General features: G+C 64.4%; 1 protein-coding gene across 3 annotated transcripts; it reads left to right on the top strand.

The window, feature by feature from the left end:
* The first annotated feature begins 3,102 nt into the window (after nucleotides 1-3,102).
* On the top strand, nucleotides 3,103-9,948 carry MAPK11 (mitogen-activated protein kinase 11). Of its 3 annotated transcripts, none has more exons than XM_053894888.1 (12): nucleotides 3,106-3,474; nucleotides 5,857-5,986; nucleotides 6,081-6,139; nucleotides 6,241-6,352; nucleotides 6,429-6,458; nucleotides 6,534-6,581; nucleotides 6,672-6,786; nucleotides 7,170-7,241; nucleotides 7,436-7,515; nucleotides 7,978-8,056; nucleotides 8,145-8,318; nucleotides 8,643-9,948. In XM_053894888.1, the coding sequence occupies exons 1-12, from the start codon at nucleotides 3,359-3,361 to the stop codon at nucleotides 8,720-8,722; spliced, it is 1,095 nt and encodes a 364-aa protein (XP_053750863.1). In that variant the 5' UTR covers nucleotides 3,106-3,358; the 3' UTR covers nucleotides 8,723-9,948. The 3 variants fall into 3 exon arrangements, with proteins under 3 accessions (XP_053750864.1, XP_053750863.1, XP_053750865.1); XM_053894890.1 differs by lacking the exon at nucleotides 3,106-3,474 and adding an exon at nucleotides 3,607-3,674; XM_053894889.1 differs by lacking the exon at nucleotides 6,429-6,458 and having other exon boundaries at nucleotides 3,103-3,474.
* The last annotated feature ends 2,067 nt before the right edge of the window (nucleotides 9,949-12,015 follow it).

Genomic DNA, 12,015 nt, shown 5'->3' with positions numbered 1-12,015 from the left:
GGGGGGGGGGGGGTGCGGGGGAGGATGCACGCACAACTTCAGTGACCTTTCCTTCCAAGTTGCAGGGAACAGCCTAAGGCCACACCCTGCTTGCTTAACGGCGAGGAAGGACCCTCTCCTAAATCACCAGGCCTCCAGGATAGAGCCACATCAGCTTTTTAGGAAGTTCATTCTGACCACAGGGAGAAGTGCAGCCAGGAGGCCAGCAAGTGGCCAGTGGAGGGGAGAGTGGACATGGAGAGAGTGGGATCTTGATACTGGAGTGTAGGGTGGAGGGAGACCAGGGATGGGGGTCCTGAGACTCAGGGCTTCCATCTGGGTAGGAGGCCCTTGGGTGTAGCCTCCCCATCTGCGCCCCATCCTCAACCTGCTGCCCCTGCCGCTGCCCGCTGCTCTCCACGCCATGACCACCGACTTCTCTAGGCTCAGGCCTGTCTCACCCTCTGGACCTGGTGGCCAGGATTACGCTGTGAAAATGTCCAGCGCAGCTTCCCATCACCCTGAGAGCAAAAATGAAATCCCTGCTGTGGCCCCACCCAGCCTGCCTCAACCCCCCCTTTCTTGTCCCTCAAGCCGAGCTCAGTCCCGGGGAGGCAGGACGGTCTGAAAGTTTGGCTCAGCTCCACTGGTGTCTCTCTCCAGGGGACTTCCTGACCTGTCCGGCTTTGTGCCCTCTCCCCACCCTAACCACCACCGGAAACTCCCTGGTTTCTCTCCCGGACCCTCCCCAGGAGGCAGCTTGGCCAGGACCCGCCAGCCTGGGGCCAGGTGGGCCGACGGGGGTGAATTCTGAGGGAGGGTCTCCATTCTGCCTGACTCACTGAGCCGGCCGGGTAGTCCACTCCGCTCTGGTCAGTTCCGACCACTCAGCCCTGATTTGGGGCAGGTAGGGGGAGGCCGGGCGCAGGCTCCCCTAGGGGCGGCACGACTCCACCCCCCGGGCCGCGGAAGAAGGGCGGAGCCTGTCGCCCGGGGAACCTGCTTTGGTTGCGGGTCTGGGGGGCGGGGGGAGGGGGGGCGCGCCCGCCTAGCGCTAACAAAGGCCGCCTCCTCTCCCCGCAGCCCGGGGCTCGGCGCGCCTCCGCCCCCCGGGAAGGCGGGGACTCTGGAGGGGGGGGCGGAGCGGGGCGACACCGGTTTCCTCCCCCCACCACCGCCCGACGAGCACTGGCTCCCAGAGGGGAAACTGAGGCCAGGGATGGCTCGGGACTTGGCCGAAGTCACGCAAGGCTGGCCGGAGCGAGACTCGGATCGCTTTCTCTGTGGTTTCTTTTCTTTTTTTTTTTTAATTTTTTTTTTTAACGTTTATTTATTTTTGAGACAGAGAGAGACAGAGCATGAGCTGGGAAGGGGCAGAGAGAGGGAGACACAGAATCGGAAGCAGGCTCCAGGCTCTGAGCTGTCAGCCCAGAGCCTGATGCGGGGCTCGAACTCACGGACCGCGAGATCGTGACCTGAGCTGAAGTCGGACGCTTAACCGACTGAGCCACCCAGGCACCCCTCTTTGTGGTTTCTTGGCTCCCGCCAGAGTTGTTTTGTTTTATTTGGTTTTAATGTTTATTTTTGGGGGGCGAGGGGCAGAGAGAGAGAGAGGACAGAAGATCCCAAGCGGGCTCTGCGCAGGCAGCAGCAAGCCGGACTGCGGGGGGGAGGGGGGCTCGAACTCACAAACCCTGAGATCATGACCGGAGCCAAAGTCCCAGGCTTAACCCCCTGAGCCACCCAGCGCCCCCCACCCAGCCACCACCCCCCGCTAGGGTTTCGATTCGCTGGGCAGTTATGTCCGTTTGCCTGGCACTGCCTTGAGATGTCTTTTTTTTTTTTTTTTTTAATTTTTTTTTTCAACGTTTTTTATTTATTTTTGGGACAGAGAGAGACAGAGCATGAACAGGGGAGGGGCAGAGAGAGAGGGAGACACAGAATCGGAAACAGGCTCCAGGCTCCGAGCCATCAGCCCAGAGCCTGACGCGGGGCTCGAACTCACGGACCGCGAGATCCTGACCTGGCTGAAGTCGGACGCTTAACCGACTGCGCCACCCAGGCGCCCCGAGATGTCTTATTTTAATTTGGTTGCCAATATTTAAAAATCAGGAGATTTCACGTAAAAACTCAGGTTTTAGTTTGTCTTTGAGAGGTGGGGGTTCAGGCCACGCAGAGCCTGATTTCCCACTTTTCCAGGAGGCTGCAGCCCAGACAGTACCCACTGCCCTCCCAACATAGAGGGCCAGGAGGCGTCTGTCCTGGGGACAATGCTGTCTGCGAACAAGTATCACTTCAAAATGGAAAGTAACTACGCGGGTGCAGAGCAACAGACAGTCGCGGGAGGCCGTCTTGCTGGAATGAGGAACATCTCCCCCACCCGTCAGTTACAGCAGCCTGCTTGAAATAATCCTTCCAGGCCAGGAGAGGAAACCGGGGAACGCGCTGAGCGCGGAGGCGTAACAGCGGTTACGCGCCAGAGGAGCTCCTCTGTACATAGGAAAGTCAGGGTGGGCTTCCTGGAAGAGGTGACAGCCGAGGGTGCGTTTAGAAGGAGGCAAGGTACCAGGAACCAGAAAGGACACACTTGGGGATAGCATTTGATGGGTGCAGCGCCTCCGAGGTCCCCTGGCGCTGCCGCTGTCCCTGGTCCTGACAGGGCTGGTTCCCCAGGCCCGCCCAGCAGCCACACTTCTCCCCAGGGGCGGCCGGACGGCGCCCAGCGGCCGGCTTCGGACCACGGAAGGTTCCCAGCGGAGGAACCACACGGCCAAGCCGAGAACGGCCTCCAAGGGAGAGGGAAGCCAGGCTGGCCCGGGATGCAGGGCGCCGCCATCTGCACACCCCAGAGGGGGACCCAGTCAAGTGTCCAGTTGTGATTAGGTAGCATTTTCTACATCGATGGAAAAACCGCTCCCACGGCTTGATCTTGAGGGAGCAGGCTGGGGGGTGGGGTGTCGTGCAGGGCCCGGAGCAGGAGCGGGGAGAGGAGGGATGAGCGAACCCGAGGTGCCGGCACCGGTGCGGGCAGGGGAGGGTGCGGGGAGCGGAGGCGGCCTGGCAGGGGCGGGGCGCGGCCGAGGGCCGAACGCGGGAGGACGCTGGGGCCAGTGCGGACCCCAGGAGGCAGAAGCGCCCCGGCCGCGACCCCGGGAGGGGAGGGCAGGGCTGGCTTCCGGCCGGCCGCCGCCCGGCAGGGGCAGGAAGCCGCGCGGCCGTCCCCGCGCACCCCCACCCCGGCCCCGCCCCGCGCCGCGCCCGCCGCCGCCTCCTCCCGCCGCCCTCCGTCCGCTCCGCTCGGGCTCGGGCTCCGGCGCGGGGCGGGGGCGGGGGCGGGGGCGCGGGGCGGGGCGCGGGCCGAGCGGCGGCCGCTTCGGACATGTCGGGCCCGCGCGCAGGCTTCTACCGGCAGGAACTCAACAAGACGGTGTGGGAGGTGCCTCAGCGGCTGCAGGGGCTGCGCCCGGTGGGCTCGGGCGCCTACGGCTCGGTCTGGTAGGGGCGGCGGGGAGGGCGGGGAGGGCGGGGAGGTGCGGGCGGGACGGAGTGCGCGCCCCCTCCCCTCCCTTGGCGAGGTTCCTGGCGTGGGGAGGGGCCTCGCCCTGCCTCCGCCCCCGGGCCGTTCACCGATCGCGGGAATGAATGGGGGGTCGGGGGCAGGAAGAAGGAAACTTTCCTACCGGACGCCGCTCCGGGTGAGGGAGAGGGGTCGTTCTCCCCCCGTCCCAGCCGGAGCACCCCCACCGGGCCCAAATCCTGCGGCGTCACAGCCGGCCAAAGGGCGGGTCTCCCGGGCCCCTAAATGTGCGAACAGGCGTCCAGGGTGCCACCCCCTCCCCCGTCAAGGGTTGGGCAGCTCTGGGGTCTGCCCCGTTCCTAGGATGGGTGGTTTTGTTTGCAAAAGAGAAAGCCCAACTTGAGGGAGGGCAGGACCCCTCCCCTTACATCGGCTTCAAAACTCCCCTGGGTCCTGCCCCCTCCCCTGTTTTCCAAAGGGTCTCAGACTCTGGATGGGGTTTCAGGCCTGATCAGAGAAGCCTGCCATTCCCCCTGCAGTGCTTGTGGGGGTCTACCCCTGCTCCATTTTTGCCCCCACCCAGAGAGCTCAGACCACAGCCCCACAGTTGAGCCCTGGGGCCCTGACGGAGGACAGAGTCTGGAAGTGGGAGACAGGGTTGGGGGTTTGGCTGAGACCTGTGTGGGGCTGTGGAGGGACTGGGGGTGGGGCTTAAGGTGAGGTGGTTCCAGGTGGTGGGGGTGCAGTTACAATACCTTCAGGCTGAGTGTGGATGTGGATGTTGAGAGGTGCCCCCCCCAAACCCAGTGGGGTCCTTACCAAGGCCTGAGCTGGTGGCTGCCGTCCACTGAGGGGGTCTTAGGTGGGGAGGCCAGAGCCCCTCGGGATGGGGCTTTACTCCTGGCTCTGACAGAAGGTTACCAGTGGCACTTCCTGAACCCCTCCAGAGTCCCAGTGCTGTAAGGGCTGGTGTAAGGGCTCGGCACCCCCCACCCCCACCTCCCATCTGCAGTCATCCGCCAGCTTGTCAGAATCCGCAGGCTGGCCATTTCAGCCGGTCCAGCCTCTGGCCTCTGACTTCATTTCTAAGACCTCAAGGGCAGGAAGAGGGTCAGGGATGATGCGTTAGTGGCCCCCGCCACTAACCAGTCTTTGCTGGATTCACCTCTCAACTGGAGCCACCTTCAGGGGTCCCTAGGGGGGGCCAGCTCCCTGAGCAAGGCCTGGGTCTCTCCCCATTGCTCTGTTGCCCCGGTGCAGGTGACGGCCCTCTCCTGGGCTCCCACGGTGAAGCTGGTGACCTAGTGCCAATTCTGTGTCACCAGATTGTGCAGACAGCACTGGGGGAAAAGGTCCGCTGCCCCACATGAGGAGCCACTCCCCTGCTTGCCTCCCCAGAAGTGACTTGGACCTTCCCCAGCAGGCGACAGGCTGGGGGAAGGGGCCTGGGTGCCCCAGGCACCTGGCTGGCTCTCCTCCACCACCACCTGGGCCCATGAGTATCCTGTCCTGTGCACACTCATTCCTGGGGGAAGCAGGGTCCTAGAGAGTGGAGGTAAACTGGGAGAGAGGGAAGGTCTGGGCATCAGTGACCAAACAGTCTTGGTAAAGGCATGGCTGTTAGCACGGCTCCAGCGCTGGGGGCAGTGGGACTCTGAGAGGGTGGGGGTGACAGACTATTTGCATTTGGAGATGATGCCAGTGATCATTTTGTCTCTGCTGAGGAAGAGTAGGTGGGTGAGGCTGGCGAGGAGCTGGGGAGTGGAGTGGGGGCCCAGATACCACCCTCTGTTGAACATTTCATGTTGTCCATTTTTTCATTCTTAAAAAATAATAATCCAGTAAACACCTTTGGCCAGTTTTTTGTCCATATTTTGAATATTCAGAGGCGTTGGGGGTCCAGGGGCTTTGGAGGTGGCTCTGGAACCACCTGGGGAGCCCCCCCCCCCCCCCCCATGCATGGGCCCACAGGGGAACAGGAGAACAATTTGCAGTGGTTGTTTTCCAGGCCTGGTCATTGGAGACCCTCCCCCAGCCTCATGCTGAGTTGGGGGAGAAGATCCGGGTCCTGCTCTAGGACTCCCAGGCGGGGGCAGGCCAGGACCTTGTGGGCCTGAATACTGGTGGGAAGGGGCGGACTGGAGGGTGCGATCCGGCCCAGAGGAGGCTCAGAGGAGGCTCAGAGGAGAGGCTTTCCAGGCCGGTCAGGGGCTGGCTGCACCGAAGGCAGGGCACCCTAGGGGTCCTAAGAGCAAAAGTGCGCTCAGAGGGCGAGATTAGGCCCAAAAGGAGCAGGGCCTGGGGGCGCACGGCTGGGTCCCCCCTCTGCGCCAGCGCTGCCTCACTTGCCCGCCTTGCAGCTCGGCCTACGACACGAGGCTGCGCCAGAAGGTGGCAGTGAAGAAGCTGTCGCGACCCTTCCAGTCGCTGATCCACGCGCGGAGGACCTACCGCGAGCTGCGGCTGCTCAAACACCTGAAGCACGAGAACGTGAGCAGAGAGCCCTGGGGCGGGTCAGCGGGGCGGGGCGGGGCGGGGCGGGGCTCCCCGGGCGGGGCAGGCCTGACTCCCACCCCCCTCCCAGGTCATCGGGCTGCTGGATGTGTTCACGCCGGCCACCTCCATTGAGGACTTCAGCGAAGTGTGAGGGGCAGCCACCGTGGCAGCTGGGCGGGAGCTTGTACGGGGCGGGGGTGGGGGGGACGGGGGGAGGCGGGGCTGTGCTGACCCCTGACCCCTCCCAGGTACCTGGTGACCACCCTGATGGGCGCCGACCTGAACAACATCGTCAAGTGCCAGGCGCTGAGCGACGAGCACGTCCAGTTCCTGGTTTACCAGCTGCTGCGCGGGCTCAAGGTGGGCGCCACGCGGGTGGGCGCAGGGTGGGATGTGGTGGCCACAGCCTGACGCTCGCCCCGTCTCCCCCTTGCAGTACATCCACTCCGCGGGGATCATCCACCGGGTAGGTGTGGCCACCGGGTGAGGGTCGGGGCTGGCGCTGCCCTGCTCCTGCGCTCACGCCCTGCCTGCCCCACAGGACCTGAAGCCCAGCAACGTGGCTGTGAATGAGGACTGTGAGCTTAGGGTGAGCTGGCCGTGCGGGCGGGGCGGTCACCCTGCTGGCCGGCAGAGGGGGCCTGCCCGGAGGCACTGACAGGCCTGGTGGTCACTCTAGATCCTGGACTTTGGGCTAGCCCGCCAGGCTGATGAGGAGATGACCGGCTATGTGGCCACCCGCTGGTACCGCGCACCTGAGATCATGCTCAACTGGATGCACTACAACCAGACAGGTGATGTCAGCCCATATGGGGGCACACGGGTTGTGTTGGGCCAGGGTGGGCAGGCAGGCCAGGGCCTGGGGAGGGTGGGGGCTTATGGGGCCAAAGGCCAAGGACCTTGCGGTGGGGGGGGGGGGGAGTGCTTGTGTCCAGCCTTGGGGACAGGCAAGATTTGGGACCATCGTTCCAAAACAGACCTTAGAGGTACTGAGCACAGCAGGTCTTGGGCTAACTCCTCCCCCTCCCAGGGTTGGGTCTAGAGGAGTAAGCGGGCTGCTGTCTTTGGGCCCGGGTGTGACGGAGAGGCCACTAGGCTGGCACTGTCCGGACAGCCCCCTGATTCTCTGAGGGGGGGCTTGGGGAGGGCAGACTAATGGAGACTCCTTCGCCAACAGTGGACATCTGGTCTGTGGGCTGCATCATGGCTGAGCTGCTCCAGGGAAAGGCCCTCTTCCCAGGAAATGACTGTATCCTTGCCCCAGGCTGGGTCCCTTTCTGCTGGGTGGGTGTCAGGGGATGTGGCACTGGCCCTTTCTGGCTGGTCTTGCCTCCTCTGCCTCCCGCTGTAGGAGAGCAGGTTTGGGGCAGTGTCCCAAGGTCTGGGATCTGGGGGCTGGGAAGGGTCTACTCCTGGCCAGTGGGCATTTCCTCAGCCAGGCAGACATCGACCAACTGAAGCGAATCATGGAGGTGGTGGGCACGCCCAGCCCTGAGGTTCTAGCAAAAATATCATCGGAACACGTGAGTCACCAGCTCCCGGCTCCCTCTGCTAACCATGCCCTCAGGTACTCTGGAGGGAGGGGCTCTGTGGGAGTAGACCAGGGAGCCTGTGGGGAGCATGGGTCACAGCGGAACGGAGCCTGAGGCAGTGCCTGACCCCTTAAGGGAGAAACAGGTGAACAGGGAAGACATTCGTTGGGGCATGAGGGACAACGAGGGCACAACCCCAGCACTAACCAACATTGCCCTTGCCCAGAGCAGTGGGGCAACACCAGGCCCCGGGGCTCCAGGCATCGAGAGCCAAGTGGGGTGCTCGAGCCGCTAAACCCCAAGTGGGAGATGCTTCTGGTCTGTGCATGTTCTCGTCCAGGCCTGTTGGAGGGAATGAGTCTGGGGGCTTCTCTCAGCAAGCGCCTGCCTGGCTTGGGGCCAGGGGAGGGAGGGTGTGAGCCGCCCCCTCAGGCCCTTCCTCTGTGCCCCCAGGCCCGGACATACATCCAGTCCCTGCCCCCCATGCCCCAGAAGGACCTCAGGAGCATCTTCCGTGGAGCCAACCCCCTGGGTGAGGATGTGCCCTGGGTCTGGGCTGGGCTCCACGTCTGGCCCTGGATGCCTAACTGACCACCCCCCTTCCACTGGCCACTCTGTAGCTGTGGATCTCCTGGGAAGGATGCTGGTGCTGGACAGTGACCAGAGGGTCAGTGCGGCCGAGGCCCTGGCCCATGCCTACTTCAGCCAGTACCACGACCCCGACGATGAGCCCGAGGCTGAGCCCTATGATGAAAGCGTTGAGGCCAAGGAGCGGACCGTGGAGGAGTGGAAGGGTGAGCTTGAGGAAGGCTGGGTGGGAGAGGTGGAGCCCAGGGCCTGAGGGCTTCATTCCCCCGGAGGCTAGGAGTTGCCTGCTTCCTTCTGGAAGTGTTCTAGTTCCTCCCAGAGCGCCGCCCCCCCCCCCCCAGGGTGGGGCAGGTAGAGATGGGGTGAGGGGTGTCCAGCAGGGGTCTGGGGGGCGGGCAGCACAGGGCAGACTCCGGAAGGAAGGGGGGGCGGGCAGCTGAGGCTGCCCTCAGGGTGATGGGCTGGGGTAGCAGGGGAGACGGGCCAGCCACCAGCGACCGCAGGAGCTCACCCTTTCCTTGGCTCCCCAGAGCTCACCTACCAGGAGGTCCTCAGCTTCAAGCCCCCGGAGCCACCGCAGTCACCTGGCAGCCTGGATATTGAGCAGTGAGGGGAATGTGCCGGCTGGCCACTCGAACTGCAGGATTCCCTCAGCCTGCCGGATTCCCACGAGGAGTGCCTCCCAGCATCGCTGTGGCCAGCAGGCCCGACCCTAGCCTGGGACCCCTCGCCTGCACACTGCTCCTTGTGGGCAGTCCTCGTATGCATGTGAACGCACAGAAGTGTGCCTGTGTGCAAGCCACTGGGGCAGGAGTCTAGGCAGAGCGTCCTTGCTCCCCCTGCCTCCTCCCAGCAATCTGGGTCTCCCTCAGGACCTCACCTGGATGCCATAAGGGGTCCCTCTGGGGAGTGTGTCTGTCTCCAGATCTCCTGAGTCCCAGAGGACTGTCTCTGGAGGGCCCCCTGGAGACTGAAGTGGGGGTCTTAGTTGTCAGAGCTTCTCAGCCCCCAAGTACGGCGCTACTCTGGAAAATGCGGAGCCCCGAGTCTGAAAGCCGGGCGGGGTCTTTCCTGGAGGCTGGCAGGGTAGGGACAGCCACCAGGTATCAAATCAGAAAGTCATTCTGGAGCCGTGTGTTCACCCGTGCTGTGTGTGGCACGTGTGCACTAACGTGTGCTCCTGGTACCTACGTGTCAAGGCGTGTGCAGGCACGTGTGAATCCGTGGCTGCCTGAGGGGAGGGCCAGCTTCCATGACCAGCAAGAAGCCTGAACGGAGGTGGCTGCACTGTCCCTTCCCCTTCCCTCAGTGCCTGCTGTAGGGGTGCAGGGGTGGTGGTGCTGCTGCTGAGATCCTGTGTGTACCGTTCGAGGGGCTCAGGCGGGTGGCGGCATCCAGTGGACAAAAGCCAGCGCTTTCTCCTTGGCTGTGGGGGCTGCTGCAGGTGCTTCTAAGGTGTGAAGAGCTCGTTGGCACAGGGGGCTCCAGCCTGGAGGGGGCGGGGGGAGGGGGCACACACCAGTGCAGACTTGGACTCAGGCTCCGGACCTTGGCCCAGAGCTCTGCACGCTCTACCTCTGTCCACCTGGCCCTGCCACTGAGAGCCGGGGGTTCTGGTCTGTGGGTGACCCTCATCCTCCCTTCTTCCAGGATGGAGCTGATCTAGTAAGCTCTGGACACGAACCTGCTCAACATGTTGGGGGTGTGGGTCCTCCGTCGAGGGGCTTCTCTGTGGGGTGGTGGCACCCTATGCAGGAGGTGGTGACCTCCCACCTTCCAGAGGCCTCAACGTCAAGTGCCTGCACCAGGGTTTCACAATAAAGGGGTTCTCTCTCACTCGGCTTGTGTCCCGAGTCTCCAGGCCCCGCTGCCTGGCTGTCCGCACTGCCTGGAGTGGGTCGCTGGATCTGTGCACCACATCCCCAGCTGGCCTGGCCCCACCAGACCCCGCACGGCCTCCATCCCTTGGGTGTCCAGGCGGACAAGCAGCCATCACCGGCATAGCACCTTCCCTGCTCCCCAAGAGCTCAGGGGGGACTGGGGTGGGGTGGACTGGGTTCTCCACCCAGGCTAATGGGTTCTGAGGAGGGACAAGGCAGGATGGCCACCCACAGATGGACCCCAGCTGCCTTGCTGAGGAATTCATTGGGCAGGCTCAGCTTCTGGCCCAGATACAGACCTGTGCTGCCTTTCAGTGGTCAGGGAGGCTGCTGGGGGACAATCGGGGGTCTCTGGGAGCAAAGGCCTGTCCTTGCTTGGAACTGGGTGAAGCGGGTGTGTGTGGGGGGAATAGCTTCTTTAAGGGGAAAGAGACCACCTGCTCTCAGGACACACTTGCACTGCAGTTCAACGGAGGAAAGGCACTGGCCTCAACAAGGGCAGTCGTGCCCTTGCCCTGGGCCTTGGGGGTGGAGACCACGTGGGAGTGAGGCCTCCGGGGGCCTGGTCAGTACGGCTACTGGGCCTCAGGTTCTGGGGAACCCCTGGAAACCAAGCGAGGCTGGGTGGGGGTTAGGGGATGGGAGAACTGGGACACGTGCCACCTAGGGAAGCCGACCAGACGACCAGACCCCTGGACCCCACCACAGGGAGTAAGAAGGCCAGCTAGGGGCCTCCTGGAGGAGGCAGGTGGAGTGCCACAGGCAGCCCAGGGCATGAAGGGCACAGGTGGCTGTGGCTCCAGTGACCCCAGGCTGCTCCCACTGACTAGTCTCCAGTCCTGGGTGCTGCAGATCACCAGCCCGCAGCCCAGGTGCAAAGCTGCTCTGGCCGCCTCTGAGCTGCTGATTCATGGCGGCAGCGGCCGGCAGGGCACAGAGGGAGGGGCAGGGGGCCTCGGGGATCCTGTTACTCCACTGGTTCTCAGGCCTAGGTCACTGGGTGGAAGAGGTCGTGGAGGGGGCTCTGTCCTCCAGGAGCATCTGGTCCAGGATGTGGCCAGACATGGAAGGACGCTGCCCCCATCGAGGGTTAAAGAGGGCGCAGAGAGCCCAAGTGGGGCCCTCCTTCACCCCTGGGGTCAAGCACAACTTTCTGGAGAGGGTGGAGAGGCTCAGACCAACCTTGAGACAAACCGGAGGGAGTAAGCTGGGCAGAAGGGGGGACGGACAAAGGCACTTGCAAATGCTGGGAGCAGGCTTTCCCACTGGGGAGGGGGGAATGGAGAGGAGGGGGTTGGGAGGTGCACAAGGGCCCAAGGGGGGGACCCTACAGGAACAACTTCTCTGGCTCCTGGGGTCGGGAGGTCACAGGGAGGGGTGTTGGGGATGCAGCCTAAGATTGGGAAACGGAACCAGCTCCTCCACAGGGAAGGGGATGCCGGCAATTCGAGGGTTAGGGGGGAAACCCCATACTGGGACAGGATGGTCAGCCCCAGGGGAAGGGCGTGTCCTGCAAGGTGGGTAGCAGACTTGGGGAACACGGAGCTCAGCCCGGTGGGGGCGGAGGGGGGCTCAGGGCTGGGGGACCGGGTCGGTGGGGTGGAGTTGGCGAGGCGGGTGGACAGTGACCTGCGGCTGGGAACAAGAGGTCCTCGGTCGGGGCCCAGCTCCCCGGGGGCGTGGCTACTGGGGAGGAGCCGGGAGCCCCAAGGCGCTAAGGCTGAGACACCCCCGACCCGGGCCGGGGGAGTCCAGCTCCGGTGGGGAGGCGGCGGGGGCCTCCGGCGGAGCGCGTTCGGGCGGGCACTGCCCTGCGGGGCGGCGCTCCCCCGTCCCCGGCCGGCCCACCCCCGCCGCGGCCGCCTCGGGTTTCCGCGGGGGCCGGAGGGCGGGCGGGGGCGTCACGTGCGCGCGGCCCGGGGGCCGGTTGGTCGGCGGGCAGGGGAGGGACCGCGCGCTACCCCGGGCCCGGGCTGGGGTCGGGCCGGGGTCGCGCGCTCCCGACAGCCGGGAGGGCGGCGGC

This window comes from Panthera pardus, unplaced genomic scaffold, assembly GCF_024362965.1.
Source record: "Panthera pardus isolate Hobbes unplaced genomic scaffold, ASM2436296v1 HiC_scaffold_6, whole genome shotgun sequence".
Lineage (NCBI taxonomy): Eukaryota > Metazoa > Chordata > Mammalia > Carnivora > Felidae > Panthera > Panthera pardus.
This window is presented reverse-complemented; position numbering and strand designations above follow the sequence as displayed.

Bases quoted from the DNA above. Each gene is read 5' to 3' on its own strand.
- MAPK11 (XM_053894888.1), top strand. From the start codon at position 3,359: ATGTCGGGCCCGCGCGCAGGCTTCTACCGGCAGGAACTCAACAAGACG. The intron at 6,353-6,428 runs GTGGGCGCCACG...TCCCCCTTGCAG, and splicing joins AGCTGCTGCGCGGGCTCAAG to TACATCCACTCCGCGGGGAT. The intron at 6,459-6,533 runs GTAGGTGTGGCC...CCTGCCCCACAG, and splicing joins CCGCGGGGATCATCCACCGG to GACCTGAAGCCCAGCAACGT.